Source organism: Oryx dammah, unplaced genomic scaffold, assembly GCF_014754425.2.
Source record: "Oryx dammah isolate SB20612 unplaced genomic scaffold, SCBI_Odam_1.1 HiC_scaffold_20, whole genome shotgun sequence".
In the NCBI taxonomy this organism is placed as follows: domain Eukaryota; kingdom Metazoa; phylum Chordata; class Mammalia; order Artiodactyla; family Bovidae; genus Oryx; species Oryx dammah.
The window spans coordinates 36,312,045-36,332,271 of NW_024070204.1; the positions used below are offsets into that span (position 1 = coordinate 36,312,045).

Here is a 20,227-nt window from a genome sequence, read left to right on the forward strand (position 1 = left end):
TGACATCTATCACCTCTTTAAAGAGTATTGTAATTAGCCATAATTACCCACAAAATCAATAATTAAAACTTATTAACATGGAAAATTTGCATTTAGTTTATTTTTAAAAGGCTTTGAGGAAGTCTTTAGGCTAGGATTGTAATTATGTAGCTCACAGACCTGTTCTGTACATATGGCAGACACTGATGATCAATAAGAGTCTTTTCTATGATTTCAACTGTGGTCAGAAACCTACTCAATATGGACCCAATTCAACTACCACTCTATGGTTAGAACTGTCACCATATGAAGTAAAACTAATTTTCCACTCTTGCTTTAGACTTATATGTTGTTACCACTGCTTCTTCCTTCCACTCTGGGAGAAACTTTATAACATTTCCTTTCCACTTCTCAAGAATACTTTGAAGATAATTGGCACACATATAACTGAACCAGTCTACAGATTAAGCGAGAGGCTATGTAAATGATGTCTCTTGTACTTTCTTTTCCCTTGTAAATAGTGCTGTGGACTGTGCTAAGTCGCTTCAGTCAGGTCCGACTCTTTGTGACCCCACAGACTGTAGCCCACCAGGCTCCTCTGTTCTTGGGATTCTCTAGGCAAGAATACTGGAGTGGGTTGCCATGCCTTCCTTAGGTCTACTCCCAACCCAGGGATAGCCGCTGTGTCTCTTAGGTCTCCTGCATTGGCAGTGGGTACTTTATCACTAGCCCCACCTGGGAAGCCCTTTGTAAATAGCACTTCACTAAAAGAAGCATCACTAAATAACATTATATTGCAATATGAATTTGTGCATTTCTCAGTAGCCTTCCTGAGTAGTACATGGCCAAATGATCTTGTTTGAGGTGGAAGTCAACTTGCTGTTTGATAGGATTTTAGAGGCCAAAAGGCAGGAAAAGAATTTTTTCAAAGAAGCAGGTTATAGAACTCTACCACTATTTTTAGTGCTAACCACTGGAAGAGGTTAGTGCTAACCACTGGAAGAGGTTAGTGCTAGAAACTGGTTGATTCGAACAACATTGGAAGCTAGAGCTCTATTTCTCAGTATACCTTTCTGCTCCATGGACTTTTTATCCAAAACATATATTAGTTCATAGAGTCCTCCAAGAGACCCAGAGCTACTGTAGTGGGTTCCATAGGTTTCCAAAAATGCAAAATATTCCCCCTTTTCATAAGTTTTTGGCAGAGCATTTATAGAATCCAAGAAAGTTGTTTGCAGCATGACATCCCGACTTCTCATCACAAATCTTCCCAGGTGAACTTTTCCTTTTACATGCAGAAACATTTTTTCCTTTATTGAAGAGCAGAAGAAAAGAAACATGAATTTTATCACCCTTATTTCAAATTCAAAACTCACAAAATTTAGAATTTCCATAGTCAATATGCTTTTTAGCCATGACAGCAAGGTAACACTTTAACCCATTTGAATGACAAAATTAAAATCCTATCAAAAGTGTTGATGAAGATGTACAGAAAATAGAACTCTCATGCATTGCTGGTGGAAGGGTAAATGGTACAATCACTTTGGAGAACTGTTTGGCAGTTTCTAAAAAAAAGTCAACACTCCCATGGCCAGCAAATTCATTTCTACATAAGATCAGGAAGAGCAGTTCACAAAAAGATCTTTAAGAGGCTTTTATAGCAACTTGAGCAGAATAGCTTAAAATGGAAAATGACAAATGTCCACTGACAGGAGAATTAATAGACAAATTGTCGTCTATTCACACAAAAGAATACTAGTTAGCAATAAAAAGGAATGAACTACTGATACAGGCAACAATACAAATAAACCTCAAAAATATTTTCCTGAGTGAAATATACACCAAAGAGTTTATACTGTATGTGTGCATGTGTGTATGGCTGTTTCAGTCATGTCCAGCTCTTTGCAACCCCGTGGACTAAAGCCTGCAAGGCTCCTCTGTCCATGGGGTTCTCCAAGCAAGAATACTGCAGTGGGTTGTCATACCCTCCTCCAGGGGATCTTCCCAGCCCAGAGATTGACCCTGTCTCTTACGCTCCTGTGTTGGCAGGAGGGTTCTTTACCACCAGTGACACCTGGGAAACCCATATACTCTCTGACTCTATTGTATTTATATAAAGTTCTAGAATAGGTGAAACTAAGCTGTGGTCAGAGAAATCTGGTCAGCAGTTGACTCCTAAGTGGTAGGGGATTGATTCAAAGGGCATGAGGGAATTTTCTTGAGGTGATGGAAATATTTTGCATTTGTTTGAGGAGGTGGTTACAAAGGTGGATATAACAGTCAAAATTCATGGAACTGTATGCTAAAATATTTTCATTTTATGTTATGTAAATTATATCTCACTAAGGTGACTTAAAATGTTAACAATGGAAGGATATGTAGACATTATATATCTTATTTTACATACAAGGAAACTGGGATACAAAGGTATCAAATTATTTTCCCCAAGTCTGTGGCAAAGATTGGTACTGAAAACCTGGGTCTCAGGCCTTTCTGTGCCTTCTCCTAAGTCCTCTGAATGTTTGATAACAGGGAAAGACAGACAATATTTGAAGAAGTAGTTTTCAAGTCAATCTAAACACCTCAGCACTTAAATGTTCCCAGGGATGATGGCTTACATTTCCTAAGGAAAACTGGGGCAGCGACAAAGAGCTATGTGTGATTCAATGCTATAGACTGTCCCAGGCGAAACTAAACCACAACTGAGATCCCATGATTTTGTGGAAGGTTCTTTTAAAATTTGCCTGCCGTAGTTGTGGTGAATACGTGTTGATTGCATAGGAGTTTAAACCATTTTATTTTTTTTAAAGGTGAATCTTGGTATGTATGAACATCACAGCAAATTTGTTATGTTTTAGAAGCACAGCTGTTGACACTGCGGGACTTAACTTCAACTGATACTGGGTGATTCAGTATCTAACAAGAATCTTAAAGAAAATTATTCCATATTTATATGTTTTCCATTTGGTGAATTGATAATCATTCTTAACAGAATCTCAAAGATGCACAAAACATATTTAAATTTCTTTTCATTTGCTAAAATTGAGAGGTGTATCTTGTCAGAAAGACATTATATTCTTTGGTTCAGCTTATGTTAGAGGTAGATCTTGGATCATTCCCATCTAAATCCATTCTTGTTTCTTCCATCTTAAGGGAATAAAAATAATTTCTTGGTTTTACTTGTCTGACCACTTGCCATCCATTTCTTTGCCCTCATTGTGTTTAGTCTCTTAGTCATGTCTGACTCTTAGTGACTCCACAGACTGTAGACCACCAGCCTCCTCTGTCCATGAGGATTCTCCAGGCAAGAATTCTGGAGTGGCTGCCATGCCCTCTTCCGGGGATCTTCCCAACCCAGATACTGAACCCAGGTTTCCCGCATTGTGGGTTGATTCTTTACCATCTGAGCCACCAGGGAAGCTCAAGAATACTGGAGTGGGTATTCTACCTTCTCCAGGAAATCTCCCCAACCCAGTAATTGAACCTGTATTCAGACCTGAATGCAGGGGTCTCCTGCATTGCAGGCAGATTCCTTACCAGATGAGCTACCAGGGAAGCCCAGTTAGAAGCAAAATTCCTTTAAAGAGTTTTCTAGTCTGGTTGTTTCCATTTCTTCTCTTCCCATTTTCTCTTAAATCTAACCCAGTCATGCTGCTGCCCTCTCCACTCCCAACAAACTTCTCTTTTATTCAAAACCTCTTCTGAAGGTGCCAGTGATCTTTATAATGCTAAAGCCAGTGGTCACGTCTATATATCCTCTTTCGTATATTAGTACATTTGACATAGTTCATCACTCTTTTCTTTTTTGCCATCTAGAATAGTGCTTCTTAAAGCATACAGTATAAATATCTAGAGAATCTTGTCAAAATGCAGTTCTGACTCAGTAGTTTTGTTGTAGGGTCTGAGATCCTAACTTCCCAGTGACGTTGCTTCTACTGGTCACAGAACACACTTTGAGTAATTAGGTTCTATGGCACTACCCTGGCTACATTCTTCTTTCCTTCACTCCTTGTTCCCCAGACTACTTTCTATTGAAGTTTCTTGAGTTTAGTCTTTGATCTTCCCTTTTCTAACCACACTAATTTTTTAGTGGTCTCGCCAAGGCCTGCAACTTGAAGCACCATCTATATATTTTGTTGTTCAGTTGCTTAATTGTGTCTCACTCTGTGGGATCCATGGATTGTAGCACACCAGACTCCTCTGTCTTCCACCATCTCCCACAGTTAGCTCAAATTCATGAGCATTGAGTTGGGGATGCTATCTAACCATCTCATCCTCTGCCACCTACTTCTCCTATTACACTCAATCTTTCCCAGCATCAGGGAAATGAGTGGGCTTTTCTCATCAGTTGGCCAAAGTATTGGAGCTTCAACTTTACTAACCGTCCTTCCAATGTATGTTCAGGATTGATTTCTTTTAGGATTGACTGGTTTGATCTTCTTGCTGTCTCAAGAGTCATCTGCAGCACCACAATTCCAAAATATCAATTCTTTGGCTCTCAGCCTCCTCTATGGTCAAACTCTCACATCCATACATGACTACTGGAAAAATCATAGCTTTGACTATATGGACTTTTGTTAGCACAGTGATCTCTCTATGCTGTCTAAGTTTGTCATAGGTTTCCTCCTAAGGAGCAAGCGTCTTTTAATTTCATGACTGCAGTCAACTTCTGCGGTGATTTTGGAGCCCAAGGAAAGATAATCTATCACTTCTCCTTCTTTTCCCCTCTACTTCCCATGCAGTGATGGGACCAGATGCCATGATCTTAGCTTTTTTATGTCGAGTTTCAAGCCAGCTTTTTTTACTCTCCTTTTCATCCCCATCAAGAAGCTCTTTATTTCCTCTTCACTTTCTGCTCTTACAGTGGTATCATCTGCATATCTGAGGTTGTTGATATTTCTCCTAGCAATCTTGATTCCAGTTTGCGAGTCATCTAGCCCAGCATTTCACATGATGTACTCTGCATATAAGTTAAATAAGCAGGGTGACAATATATAGCCTTTTTGTACTCCTTTCCCAATTTTGAACCAGTCAGTTATGTTCCATGTAAAGTTCTAACTCTTGCTGCTTGACACATATACAGGTTTCTCAGGAGATGGGTAGGGTGGTCTGGTACTCCCAACTATATAAGAATTTCCCACAGTTTGCTGTGATCTACAAGGTCAAAGGCTTTGGCATAGTCAATGAAGGAGAAATAGATGTTTTTCTAGAACTCCCTTGCTTTCTCCATGATCCAACGGATGCTGGCAATTTGATCTCTGGTTCCTCTGCCTCTTTGAAACACAGCTTGTTCATCTGGAATTTCTTAGTTCATGGACTGCTAAAGCCTAACTTGAAGGGTTTTTAGTATAACCTTGCTAGCATGTGAAATGAGTGCAATTTTACAGTAGTTTGAACATTCTTTTGCATTGTCCTTCTTTGGGATTGGAATGAAAAATGACATTTTCCAGTACTTTGGCCACTGCTGAGTTTCCTGAATTTGCTGACATACTGATTGCAACACTTTAACAGCAACATCTTTTAGGAATTGAAATAGCTCAGCTGGAATTCCATCACCTCCACTAGCTTTTTTGTAGTAATGCTTCCTAAATCTCACTTGATTTCACACTCCAAGATATCCAGCCTTAGATGAGTGACAACACCATCTGGGTTACTAAGGCCTTTTTTTGTATAGTTCTTTTCTGTATTCTTGCCACTTCTTTGCTTCTGTTAAGTCTTAACCATTTCTGTCCTTTATTGTGCCCACCCTTGCATGAAATGTTCCCTTGATTTCTCCAATTTTCCTGAATAGATCTCTGGTCTTTCCCATTCTATTGTTTTCCTCTGTTTCTTTGCATTGTTCATTTAAGAAGGCCTTCTTAGCTCACCTTACTATTCTCTGGAACTCTGCATTCGGTTGGATATATCTTTCCCCTTCTCCTTTGCCTTTACTATCTCTTCTTTCCTCAGCTTTGTAAAGCCTCCTCAGACAAACAGTTCACCTTCTTGCATTTATTTTCTTCGGAATGGTTTTGGTCACTGGCTCCTGTACAATGTTATGAGCCTCCATCCATAGTTCTTCAGGCACTCTTATCAGATCTAATCCCTTGAATCTATTCATCACCTCCACTGTATAATCATAAGGGATTGGATTCAGGTCATACCTGAATGATCTAGTGGTTTTCTCTACTTTCTTCTTTTTAAACCTGAATTTTGCAATAAGAAACTCATGATTTGAGTCACAATCAGCTCCAGTCTTGTTTTTGCTGATTGCATAGAGCTTCTCTATCTTTTGTTGCAAAGAACATAATCTGATTCTGGTACTGACCATCTGGTGATGTCCATGTGCAGAGTCATCTCTTGAGTTGCTGGAAAAGGGTGTTTGCTATGACCAGTGTGTTCCCTTGACAAAACTCTGTTAGCCTTTGCCCTGCTTCATTTTGTACTCCAAGGCCAAACTTGCCTGTTATTCTGGATGTCTCTTGACTTCCTACTTTTGCCTTCTAAACCCCTATGATGAAAGGGAGATCAAACCAAACAATCCTAAAGGAAATCAGTCCTGATTATTCATTGGACAGACTGATGCTGAAACTGAAGCTCCAATACTTTGGCCAACTGATGCAAAGAACTGACTCATTAGAAAAGAACCTGATGCGGGAAAGATTGAAGGCAGGAGGAGAAGGGGATGACAGAGGATGAGATGGTTGGATGGCATCACTGACTCAATGGACATGAGTTTGAGCAAGTTGCAGGAGTTGGTGATGGACAGGGAAGCCTGTCATGCTGCAGTCCATGGTGTTGCAAAGAGCTGGACATGACTGAGCAAGTGAACTGATGATGAAAAGGACATCTGACATTAAGTGTCAGTTCTAAGAAGGCATTGTAGGTCTTCATAGAACCAGTCATCTTCAGTTTCTTTGGCCTTAATGGTTGGGGCACAGACTTGGGTTACTGTGATGTTGAATGGTTTGCCTTTGAAACAAACTGAGATTATTCTATTGTTTTTGAGATTGTACCCAAGTACTGCATTTCAGATTCTTTTGTTGACTATTTGGTCTACTTCATTTCTACTAAGGGCTTCTTGTCTACAGTAGTAGATATAATGGTCATCTGAATTAAATTTGCCCATTCCCATCCATTTTAGTTCACTGATTCCTAAGATGTCAGTGTTCAATCTTGTCCTCTTCTGTTTGACCACGTCCAATTTACCTTGATTCATTGGACCTAACATTCCTCGTCCTTATGCAATATTAAATCCTATGACTTTAAGCACCATCTATTTATTAACAGCTTGTGATTCAGCTGGTAAAGAATCTGCCTGCAATGTGGGAGACCTGGATTCGACCCCTGTGTTGGGAAGATCCCCTGGAGAAGGGAAAGGCCACCCACTCCAGTATTCTGGCCTGGAGAATTTCATGGACTGTATAGTCCATGGGGTCTCAAAGAGTCAGACATGACTGAGCGACTTTCACTTTCTCAAACTTAAAGCTTAATTCCAGACCTCCTTTCCAAATGTCAGACTCATAACATCAACTTACTACTTTATGTTGCCAATGGAATGTCAAATAGACATCTCAAACATAATCTAAAACTTAACTACTGGTCTTCTTCTCCAAACCTGCTCTACCTGAAGTTTTCTCCATCTCAGCTGATAGCAACTCCATTCTTCTGGTTGCTCAGAGCAAAAACTGAGTCATGTTTGACTCTACAACTGTCCTTTTCTGAAATGCCATCATCTCTCACCTAGATTCTTGCAATAGGTTTTAACAAATCTTCTTGCTTTTGCTACTAACTTTCATAATCTTGTCCCAATAATATCCAGAGTAGTCATTTAAAATATATTAAAATATGTCAATCTTCTATTCAAAACATTCCAATGGTCCCTCATGTCACTCATTGAAAAAAATCAAACTCTTATCATAGGCTGTGAGGCCTTTTTTAAAATCTGATTCAAGGTAACCTCACTAACTTTTTCTCCTGCTGCTTTACTTTGGCCCAATGTGCAAGTATGTTCCCATCTTAGGGACTTGTCTTTAATAGATCCTTCTGCCAGTTATATTTGACTATTTCCTCTCCTTCAAATCTTTATTCAGATCTTATCTTCTCAGTGAAGCCTATCCTAAACTTCTTATTAATTTTTTATTTTAATTTTTTTGTGCTGAGCTGGGTTTTCATTGCAGTAAATGTGTTTCTCTAGTGTTCTTGCCTAGAGAATCCCAGGGACAGGGGAGCCTAGTAGGCTGCTGTCTCTGGGGTCACACAGAGTCGGACACGACTAAAGCGACTTAGCAGCAGCAGCAGCAGCAGCAGTTGTGCACAGGATCAGTAGTTGTAGTGTGCAAACTTAGCTGCCCAGTGGCATGTGGATTTTATTTTCTTGACTAGGTATTGAACCCAAGTTCTTTGCATTAGAAGGCAGATGCTTAATCACTGAACTACCAGTGGAGTCCCCTAAGTTTCTTTTTAAATATTGCCACCGCTCAGGACTCCTAATTGCCTTATGCTACTCTATTCTCTCTTCATTTTATTCTATAGCACCTGTCATTTTTAAAATAGTCTATAGCTTCCCTTTTTGGCTGTTATGCTTATTTTTAATCTGTCTTCCCTGCTAAACTTTCAGCTCCATGAGAATAAGAATCTTTGTTAGCTTGGTTCACAAATGTATTCTAAGCACCTAGAACAGTGTCTGGCCACATAGTAAGTCCACAATTAAGTAGTTGTTGAATGACTTCAAGGATTTTCCAACTGCACTCTTTGAGTGAGTGTGCATGTGAATAGAGGCAATGTACTGACCTATAAAAAACAGTTATACTGTTGCTGGGGATTGGGGGGCAGATGGAGGGAAGGGCTAGTTAGGGAATTTGGGATGGACACGTATACACTGCTGTATTCAAAACGGATAATCAACAAGGACCGAGTGTATAGCACATGGAACTCCGTTCAATGTTATGTGGCAGGGGAGTTTGGGGGAGAATGGATACATGTATATATGTATGGTTGAGTCCCTTCACTGTTCACCTGAAGCTATCACAACATTGTTAATAGGCTATAGCACAATACGAAAGTTAAAAAAAAATTATACAATTAGGCATAATATAAATACTAACAGTGAAGGAGTATTATTTTTTAAGTGGAAGGAGTATACCTAAACAGGTGATTGTGATATCAGAAAAGGGAGAGTGAGCATTTTACCAGCATCATACTGATTACAGAAAGTATATTCTATATTTATCCCAAAGATGAAACAAACCACTAAATCTAGATTAAATATTAAAAAATGAACACATTTTCAAAGTGTCAGATTAAATGTATGATTACAAAGTAAGCAGACAATTTCATACTCAATGTATATAATTTCATGGCATTGTTACTTTAGAAATACACTTTAGAGTAAGTAGTCATCATTCTAAGACATTGCAATGAATTACCAAAAAATTCCTGAGCATGATTTAATTCTGAAGAGAATATAGATTAAATAGTCTGCTACCACAATATCAGTCAAAAAGAATGTTCTGAATTCTTCTCTCTTTTTTTGGCTGCACCACAGGCATGTGGAATCTTAGCTACCCCTAACTAGGAATCGAACCCATGCCCATTACAGTGGAAGCACAAAGTCTTAACCCTTGTATCGCCAGAGGAGTCCCAAAAAGTATACTCTGAATTCTTAATATGCTTGTTCTGTTTGTAACCACAAACACTCACATCACTACTAAATTGAAGGGATTTTTCTCCAGTTAACTTTCTTCCTCTGGATCCTCTAGCTACCTACACATTTGAAGATTTGTTGAGTATTATTTTTCTTTATCTTATGAGCACTATCTTTTCTAAACAATTAAACTTTAAAAAGCATGCTTGGTTAGTTTTCAAAATATTCCATTATATTTTCTATACTAAAGTTTGATCTTACCTTCTTAGCCGAATATGACATCAACAGTCTGTAAATATCCTCTTTGGAATATGTAAATCGAAACGTAGCCTCAGCAGCCAGCTTGGAAGGACTTGAGGTGTTTTCTTTGTCAGAATGTTCTAAATCTATACATTTATGCTTTTCAATTGCTTCAACAGGTGTATATTTTATAGTTAAATCTGCATTAACATTTAATGTCTTCTCTTTGATAATAGTTCTGAGCACCTGAATCTCTTCTTCATGATTTTCAGTTCTGAAATTCTTGTCAGCTTTGGTCTAAGAGAAAATATTCAAAAAACCACCCACAATAAATAGAAAAAGACTAAAATCAGGCAATTTATTTGAAAGAGAGTAGAGCAAAGAAGTTAAGAGTGAAGGCACAAAAGTGAGACTGCCAGTATTTAAATACAGATTTGATAACCTTGAGAACATTACACAATAACCTCTCTGTGCCCAGTTTGGTTCCCAGTCTATAAAATAGGGATATTCACCTCACCTGGCCCAAAGGTTGTTATGAGAAATCAATGAAATAAAGCATATGAAGGGCTTAGAACATAGCAAGCTTTCAAAAGTTAACATATTAATAATTAAAAAGCAAGTTGCATAACAGATCACATGTAAAATATATTCCCATTTGTGTAAAAAAAGAAAGAAAAAAATGATAAAGCTAACCTAGATAGCATATTCAAAAGCAGAGATATTACTTTGCCGACTAAGGTCCGTCTAGTCAAGGCTATGTTTTTTCCAGTAGTCATGTATGGATGTGAGAGTTGGACTGAAGAAGGCTGAGCGTCGAAGAATTGATGTGTTTGAACTGTGGTGTTGGAGAAGACTCTTGAGAGTCCCTTGGACTGCAAGGAGATCCAACCAGTCCATTCTGAAGGAGATCAGCCCTGGGATTTCTTTGGAAGGAATGATGCTAAAGCTGAAAGTCCAGTACTTTGGCCAGCTCATGAGAAGAGTTGACTCATTGGAAAAGATCCTGATGCTGGGAGGGATTGGGGGCAGGAGGAGAAGGGGACAACAGAGGATGAGATGGCTGGATGGCATCACCGACTCGATGGACGTGAGTTTGAGTGAACTCCGGGAGTTGGTGATGGACAGAGAGGCCTGGTGTGCTGCGATTCATGGGGTTGCAAAGAGTCGGACACGACTGAGCGACTGAACTGAACTGAACCCTTCAGAAGCCTTATATACCAGGCACTGTTTTGAGCATTTTACACATGTTAATTAATTTAAGTAGAAATTTCAAGACTTGAGCCCTGTTCTGCCTCTTAACCTTTTCACTCCACTGCCTAATCGAAAAAAATAAAAATTAAAAATAAAAATAAAAACTTCTATGTGCATAGAAAATTGCTGGAAAAATAGACACACAGAGTGTTCACCCTTGAGAAGGGGAACTGTGAATAGATAGATCTCTGGAGTAGTGGCAGGCTTGTTTTTTTCTTGCATTATCTTTTATGTTGTTTGGACATTTTGATTTTTTTTAACCACGCTCATTTTTGCACAAAAAAGACTGAACTAAACAACCTGGTTGTTTAGTTAAAACTAATTTAGCTAAAACAACCTAGATGTTTAGTTAGCTGTTTAATTAAAACTTTCTATTAAAACACCCAAACTTATTTACAAAACAGACTCTCAGACATAGAAAACAAACTTATGGCTACCAAAGAGGAAAGGATGGGAGAGGGATAAATTAGGAGCTTGGGTTTAACAGATAACACACTACTATATGTAAAATAGATAATCAACAAGGTCTTACTGTATAGCACAAGAAACTATATTTAACATCTTGTAATCTATAATAGAAAAGAATTTTTAAAAGAATATATATATATATATATATATCTGAATCAGCTTTCTGTTCACCAGAAATTAACATAACATTGTAAATTGACTACACTTCAATAAAACAAAACTTTCTTTGCCAACTTGGTTACTGTCAGGCATCAGTGGGAGAGCTGTTAATCTGGACAATTAAACTCTCTTTCCAGAGGTCCCCTGAAGCAGGCTGCAACTCTTGTCTGGGAAAACACTCATCTCTTTAGTCAGTGACACAGATGGGACTTCATAGCATACATTGAGTGACTTTTATGCACGGTGAATGGTAAGGTCTGAATGTATATGTCTCCCCTTAAATTCACATGTTAAAATCCTAATGCCCAATGGGATGGCATTATTAATAGAAGGTGGGGCCAGTGGAAGGAGCCTTCATGAAAAGATTAGTGCTTTTATAAAAGTGACTCCACAGAACTCCCTAGTCCCTGGAAACCATGTGAGGATTACAGCAAGAAGTCTGTAACCCAGAAGAGGGCCCTCACTTGGCCCTGCCAGCACTTTGATCTGAGATGCCAGCCTCCAGGGCTGTGAGCAGCAAATTTCTGTTGTTTCAAAGCTACCTGGTCCCTGGTATTTCATTACAGCAACCCAAGAAGACTAAGACAAGAAACTCAAAGTTATCATCTAATGGGAAAGACTGAAATGTATATAATTTTCTTTAAAGGAAAGTGCTCAATGCAAAGGGGAAGAGTAACCTAACCATGTCAATTCCCTGCTTAAAATCTTTGTCTTCCCTGCCTTTGAGATAAAATCTAAACTAGATTTGTTCCAAGTTAGTTTCTCCCTGTCTATACTCCAGCCCGCTGATCTCCTTTCCACTGCCTATGTTTCCTCCCACCACAGGGCTCTTTTATGTTGTGTTTACTTTCTGGAAACTTCTGTACTTCCCCTGCCTCCTCCACCTTCCCATTACACAAACATTATACACACTCATACACACATACGTACTATATATCCCTCGGTCTGGTGAATCCCCACTACTATCTCAAGTCTGAGCTTAAACATTACTTCTTTAGGGAGATGTTTCCTCATCCCACCGACTAACAAATCTGTTTCCTATAAGCTTTCATGGTTCTTCTTACAAAATGAAAAACTCTTCCCTTTTATAATTGCTTACTTAATAGACCTTCAGATGGTAAACTCCTAGAAGTCAGGGACTATACCCATCTTACCCACATGCCACTATAGTTTCACCATTTAGTAAATTACCTGGTGAAAAGTGGATGACAATAAAAATTTTATTAAATTTAATATGCAGCTCCAATATAGCTAATATAACATATGTATTGAGTGCTTACTCTGTGTCAGTAGTTGCTAAAAGTATTTTACATAAATGTTTAATTTCCTATCTTTTAATTTCTTGAATTATCCCCATTTTACTGATAAGAAGATAAAGGTTAAAAAAATGCATCCAAGATCATACAGCTAGGGAGTGGCCCAGTCAGCAATGAAACCCAGGAAGTCGGATTCCAGGGCAGAATTGTTCATTTTTATGTTACACTGCCAAAGAGGGCTTGACAAATTCTCTGTGGTAAATGAAGAAAAGGTTCATGGAAAAGGTTTTCTTGAACATTTGGCCTTGAAAAATTAATACATATATATATTATGGAATAATATTATATGTTATATTAAACTGAATCACTTTACTGTATACCAGAAACTAACACAGCATTGTTAATCAACTATACTTCGATTAACAAAAAGAAAGAGAAATGAATAAATTTCTATTACCTTGAAATCTAAGGCTAGTAGAAGCAGTTGAAGACAATTCCACTCAGTTTTCCATTCTGAGAAGTGCCAAAGCTGAAGAAAATGGCACCAGAAAGCTATCTCTCCCTAACTCTTCTAGAAGGCTAAGGTCTTCCTAGTTCATTGTCTTCTAATTGGCTGTAGGATTAGAGTGGCGTAATTTGTTGTCTCTTGTGCTTACATCTGAATTGGCTAGAAAGAAACTGGCCCTGGGCAAGGATCAACTTAGCAGTGTGAAGGACTGCTTGCTGGTATAAAGGAATATTAGTCAGGGTGTCAATTAGAATGTTGAATGGTCCTATTACACTATGCTAGGATGGTAGTAGTGAGTAAAGTCTGAAATAGTGAGGGTTGGGTCACACCCCAGAAAGCCTAGAGACAAGAGCTAGATTCAGTTCAGTTCGGTAGCTCAGTCGTGTCTGACTCTTTGCAACCCCATGAATCGCAGCACACCAGGCCTCCCTGTCCAGCACCAACTCCCAGAGTTCACTCAGACTCACATCCATCGAGTCAGTGATGCCATCCAGCCATCTCATCCTCTGTCGTCCCCTTCTCCTCCTGCCCCCAGTCCCTCCCAGCATCAGTCTTTTCCAATGAGTCAACACTTCGCATGAGGTGGCCAAAGTACTGGACTTTCAGCTTTAGCATCATTTCTTCCAAAGAACACCCAAGACTGATCTCCTTCAGAATGGACTGGTTGGATCTCCTTGTAGTCCAAGGGACTCTCAAGAGTTTTCTCCAGTACCACAGTTCAGAAGCATCAATTCTTCAGCGCTCAGCTTTCTTTATAGTCCAACTCTCACATCCATACATGACAACTGGAAAAACCATAGCCTTGACTAGACGGACCTTTGTTGGCAAAGTAATGTCTCTGCCTTTGAATATGCTATCTAGATTGGTCATAATTTTCCTTCCAAGGAGTAAGCATCTTTTAATTTCATGGCTGCAGTCACCATCTGCAGTGATTTTGGAGCCCAGAAAAATAAAGTCTGATACTGTTTCCACTGTTTCCCCATCTATTTCCCATGAAGTGATGGGACCAGATGCCATGATCTTAGTTTTATGAATGTTGAGCTTTAAGCCAACTTTTTCACTCTCCACTTTCACTTTCATCCAGAGGCTCTTTAGTTCTTCACTTTCTGCCATAAGGGTGGTGTCATTTGCATATCTGAGGTTATTGATATTTCTCCCAGCAATCTTGATTCCAGCTTGTGCTTCTTCCAGCCCAGTGTTTCTCATGATGTACTCTGCATAGAAGTTAAATAAGCAGGGTGACAATATACAGCATGTACATATTCCTTTCCCGATATGGAACCAGTCTGTTGTTCCATGTCCAGTTCTAACTGTTGCTTCCTGACCTGCATATAGGTTTCTCAAGAGGCAGGTCAGGTAGTCTGGTATTTCCATCTCTTGAAGAATTTCCCACAGTTTATTGTGATCCACAGAGTCAAAGGCTTTGGCATAGTCAATAAAGCAGAAATAGATGTTTTTTTGGAACTCTCTTGCTTTTTCCATGATCCAGCAGATGTTGGCAATTTGATCTCTGGTTCCCCTGCCTTTTCTAAAACCAGCTTGAACATCTGGAAGTCCACGGTTCACATATTGTTGAAGCCTGGCTTGGAGAATTTTGAGCATTACTTTACTAGCATGTGAGATGAGTGCAATTGTGTGGTAGTTTGAGTATTCTTTGGCATTGCCTTTCTTTGAGATTGGAATGAAAACTGACCTTTTCCAGTCCTGTGGCCACTACTGCATTTTCCAAATTTGCTGGCATATTGAGTGCAGCACTTTCACAGCATCATCTTTCAGGATTTGAAATAGCTCAACTGGAATTCCATCACCTCCACTAGCTTTGCTCATAGTGATGCTTTGTAAGGCCCACTTGACTTCACATTCTAAGATGTCTAGCTCTAGATTAGTGATCACATCATCATGATTATCTGGGTCGTGAAGATCTTTTTTGTACAATTCTGTGTATTTGAAGATCTTTTTGGTACAGTTCTTCTGTGTATTCTTGCCATCTCTTCTTAATATCTTCTGCTTCTGTTAGGTCCCTACGTTTTCTGTCCTTTATTGAGTCCATTTTTGCATGAAATGTTCCTTTGGTATCTCTAATTTTCTGGAAGAGATCTCTAGTCTTTCCCATTCTATTGTTTGCCTCTATTTCTTTGCATTGACTGCTTAGGAAAGCTTTCTTATCTTTCCTTGCTATTCTTTGGAACTCTGCATTCAAATGGGTATATCTTTCCTTTTCTCCTTTGCTTTTCACTTCCCTTCTTTTCACAGCTATTTATAAGGCCTCCCTAGACAGCTATTTTGGATTTCTTTTTCTTGAGGATTGTCTTGATTCCTGTCTTCTGCACAATGCCATGAACCTCCATCCATAGTTCATCAGGCACTCTGTCTATCAGATCTAGTCCCTTAAATCTATTTCTCACTTCCACTGTACAGTCATAAGGTCTTCTCTGCCTATATCTTCAATATTGGCATGTTCTAGAATTCCATTCTCTCTGTTCTTTCCTCTCATTATACACCTCCTGGATTGGCCTTAAGCACTCTCAAGACTTCAGTGATGCTCTGGTATATGCTGATGGTACCTAAATTTCTGTCTCCAGTTCAAACTCCACCCTCACATTAATATATTTTATATAATCTATTTTGGGCAAGATAACTCTACCTAGAAGTCAATCATTATCTTCTTGGAATTAACTCTTCTTTGGGAAGATTCCCCATCTCCTCTTCCAATACACACACACACACACACACACAGATATCTCAGGTCTTCTCTGATGGCCTACCATCCACTGGAGGTCTCCTTTGACTTTTTGTCTGCATATTTTTCATCTATGGTGAGTTTACTTTGTGCTGGACCCTGTTCTAAGCACTCTGCACATATTAACACATTTGCTACTGGTTCTGCTAAGTCACGTCAGTCGTGTCCAACTCTGTGCGACCGCATAGACGGCAGCCCACCAGGCTCCTCTGTCCCTGGGATTCTCCAGGCCAGAACACTGGAGTGGGTTGCCATTTCCTTCTCCAATGCAGGAAAGTGGAAAGTGAAAGGGAAGTCGCTCAGTCGTGTCCGACTCCTAGCGACCCCATGGACTGTAGCCCACCAGGCTCCTCTGTCCATGGGACTTTCCAGGCAAGAGTACTGGAGTGGGGTGCCATTGCCTTCTCCAATTAACACATTTAACCTTTTCCAAATTCCTATGAAGTGTGTATTATTATTATCCCACTTTATGATAAGAAACTGAGATTCAGGAAAGATAATTTGCCTGGAGTCATGTGGATGGTAAGTGAAGGAATTTATCAGAATTCAAACCCAAGAAGTCTTATTCAGAACTGAGCACTTGACCTTATGCTCTACTGTCTCCAGTTCATTACTGAACTGTTAGTTCTTAAGACTGAGCTGCATCTCATGTCTCCTTGTCTGCCTCTAGTATTACAGATGCAGTTCAGTTTTTCATCATCTCCTTGGACCATAAAATAGCCTTCTTCAGTTATTATCTCTGTTGTCTCCTCAAAATTCATCTCCACAAAACACAAAGTCCATGTTATGCTCCTTAGTGGTTCCTTTAACATCCTCACGATTATGCCCAAGTTACTTAGTATGGCATATGAGTAACTTCATAATTTGACTCCTACCTATGACTCCAAATTTGAATCCATAATAAGTTCATTGTAGACTTGACCTCTTGTTTCCCAAGAATATCAATACATAACAAATAAACTAGCATGTAAATATATAATAAATTTTATTTGTTCACTGCAAAGTTTTCTAAATGGGTTCAAACTGCCTGTAGAGAGAGTAGTTGGAATGTTTCTTAAGCCTGTTTTCACTTCCTGTCAACTTTAATGGCAATTCCAATTACATATTCACTTGAATATGGGTTATTCCCTCCTTTAAAAAAAAGCATTTGCTTTCTAAAGCAAGAGTGTCAGTATTCTGCATGCATTTATTTACTAATCCAGTAATCATTTATTTCCCTGGAGGAGGAACTGCAACCCACTACACTATTCTTATCTGGAAAATCTCATGTTCAGAGAAGCCTGGTGGGCTATAATCCATGGGGTTGCAAAGAGTCAGACATGAACTGAATGACTGAACACACAATTATTTATTTAGCATGATATATGATGTTAGTTTCTCAGGATTCCATGGTAAATAAAATGACTAGAAACTCAACTAAAGGTAGATAGGATACAGCAAAATCAACACCTGAAGAGAAAGAAAAAGCAAAGGCTATTGGATAATTTGCAGAAGAAGCATCTAACCAAAATAAAAGGTTCAGAGGAGAAAGCTGAGGGTGGTGTGGCCATTAAAAGCCAGATGAAGAATGACCTTTTCCTCCCTGCCAAGGAAATTGATCATTATCTGGAAGGCTATAGGCAGACAACACCAAATTTAAGCAACAGAGGGATAAGGTCAGATTTATCATATATCTTCATACTGAAGTGAGTGGAATGAATTGAAACTGAGCAAAACTAGAGGTCTCAGACTGATAGGAGGACTAATAGTAGCCCAGATGGAAATGATGAGAGCCCAAGGCAGTGGGCATGGCAATGGGAATGGGGAAGAAGAAACAGAGATAAGAAACTTGACAAAATAATGGAACTTGCAGACTGATTGCATGTTGTGGGCTTTGAGGGAGATGCACCTGTAGAGGTCTTTAGGAAGATTTCCAGACTTTTGAGTTTAATGATTAGGAAGATATTGTTTCATTTGCCAAGTAGAGAATTCAAAAGCAAGAAACAGAGGATTGGGAATAAGATGGGATATAAGGCTTGGATTTGTGAACTGTGTAATGTTTGCAGTCAACTAGCTACGCAGACCAACTTTAAAGTGAAAGTCAAAGCCGCTCAGTCCTGTCTGACTCTTTGCGACCCCATGGACTTCAGTCCATGGAATTCTCCAGGCCAGAATACTGGAGTGGGTAGCCTTTCCCTTTTCCAGGGGATCTTCTCAACCCAGGGATCGAACCCAGGTCTCCCACATTGCAGGCAGATTCTTTACCAGCTGAGCCATAACACAGACCAACCTAGACAGCATATTATAAAGCAGAGACATTACTTTGCCAACAAAGCTCTAGTCAAGGCTATGGTTTTTCCAGTAGTCATGTATGGATGTGAGAGTTGGACCATAAAGAGAGCTGAGTGCTAAAGAATTGATGCTTTTGAACTGTGGTGTTGGAGAAGACATTTGAGAGTCCCTTGGACTGCAAGGAGATCAAACCAGTCCATCCTAAAGGAAATCATCCTGAATATTCATTGGAAGGACTGATGGTGAAGTTGAAACTCCAATACTTTGGCCACCTGGAGTGGAGAAACTGGAGTGGAGAACTAACTCCTTGGAAAAGATCCTGATGTTGGGAAAGATTGAAGGCAGGAGGAAAAGGGGACAACAGAGGATGAGATGGTTGGATGGCATCACCGACTCAATGGACATGAGTTTGAGTGAGCTCCGGGAGTTGGTGATGGACAGGGAAGCCTGGCGTGGTGCAGTCCATGGGGTCACAAAGAGTCAGACAGGACTGAGCAACTGAACTGAGTTACACAGAAACCTAGTTCAGAGGGAGACCTGGGCCATAGATACAGTGTTTGTAAGCCATCAGGATGGAGGGGAAATCTAAAGCCACAGGAGGGAATGAAATCACCCAATGTAGAGAGAGACTGTGAAATAAGATAGCAACTCTGGTAGCAGCAATATTTAAGGGCTGTTTCAAGTAAAGGGAACTCAATGAAGTTTAAGATGAACTTTGGTGAAAACAGTTTGGGTAACAAGATAACAGAGGTGTTATGGGCTGAACTGTGATCCCCCAAAAGCCACATGCTGAAATTCCTGATTTCAATTACCCCAAAATGTGATGGCATTTTGAGACAGAATCTTCAAAAACGTTATTAAGTTAAAATGAGGTCATTAGGATGGGTTGTAATCCAGTATGACCGGTGACCTTATGAAAAAGGGAGATTAGAATCAGTCCAGCATGGAGGAAAGACCATGCGGAGATACAGAAGATAGCCCCCTACTGTCAAGGAGAGGGACCTCCGGGGAAACCGACCCTGTTGACATCTTGATCTTAGACTTTCAGCCTCCAGAACTGTGAGAAAATAAATGTCTGCTGTTTAAACCATCCAGCTTGTGGTGCTTTGTGATGGTAGCCCTAGGAAACAAATCCAGTTGGGGAATTCAAAATTTTGCTATCTCAAAAATTGAGATAGCAAGTGTAGATGAGAAGAGTATGTAGAGATGAGGGCATCCTTTCTGTGTTTTTGTTTTTTAAATGAGAATCTTAAAGATATTTATGTATTAAGGACAGGGTGGAAAATGAGAGAGACAGAGGTTGAACTGAGCATCAAATAAATTCGTACATAAGTACAACTTTGAAGAAAAAAAAAAACCTGAGAAGATTCTTATCTGTGGCTTGGATATTCTCTGTCCAGTTGGAGCTCCTGCCATCTAATAAGGTAGGCAGAACAATAAGGTAAAGAGCTGGAGGAGGTTGTCTAACATTTTAAACTACCCTGTGGAGAGTGGGGAGGTGTGTGGGCCTGCTGAGAAGGGGGGAAGACCTGGGTGTGGCTATAACGCTACCCGTTCCTGAATTATTAGCACAATTTTCTCTATGGTGCCCAGCAAGGTAAGTTTATGTAGAAAAATAATAGGGTTCATCCAAAGATGGAGTTTTTCTAGAAGGAGTAGAAAGCAAGGACAATGATAATACTATCAAGAGTGGTCAAAAATGGATATAGATTGATTAGAGGAAAAAAACT

The 20,227-nt window shown here is 39.5% G+C and overlaps 1 protein-coding gene across 2 annotated transcripts in view; it reads right to left on the reverse strand.

The window, feature by feature from the left end:
- C9 (complement C9) overlaps nucleotides 1-20,227 on the reverse strand; it is a 61,436-nt gene that overhangs the window by 13,884 nt on the left and 27,325 nt on the right. For both annotated transcript variants that reach the window (XM_040262794.1, XM_040262795.1), the window contains 2 exons: nucleotides 9,866-10,141; nucleotides 1,049-1,289 (listed from right to left, as the gene is read on the reverse strand). In XM_040262794.1, the coding sequence (XP_040118728.1) occupies nucleotides 1,049-1,289; nucleotides 9,866-10,141 (517 nt within the window). The remainder of the gene's footprint in view (nucleotides 1-1,048; nucleotides 1,290-9,865; nucleotides 10,142-20,227) is intronic.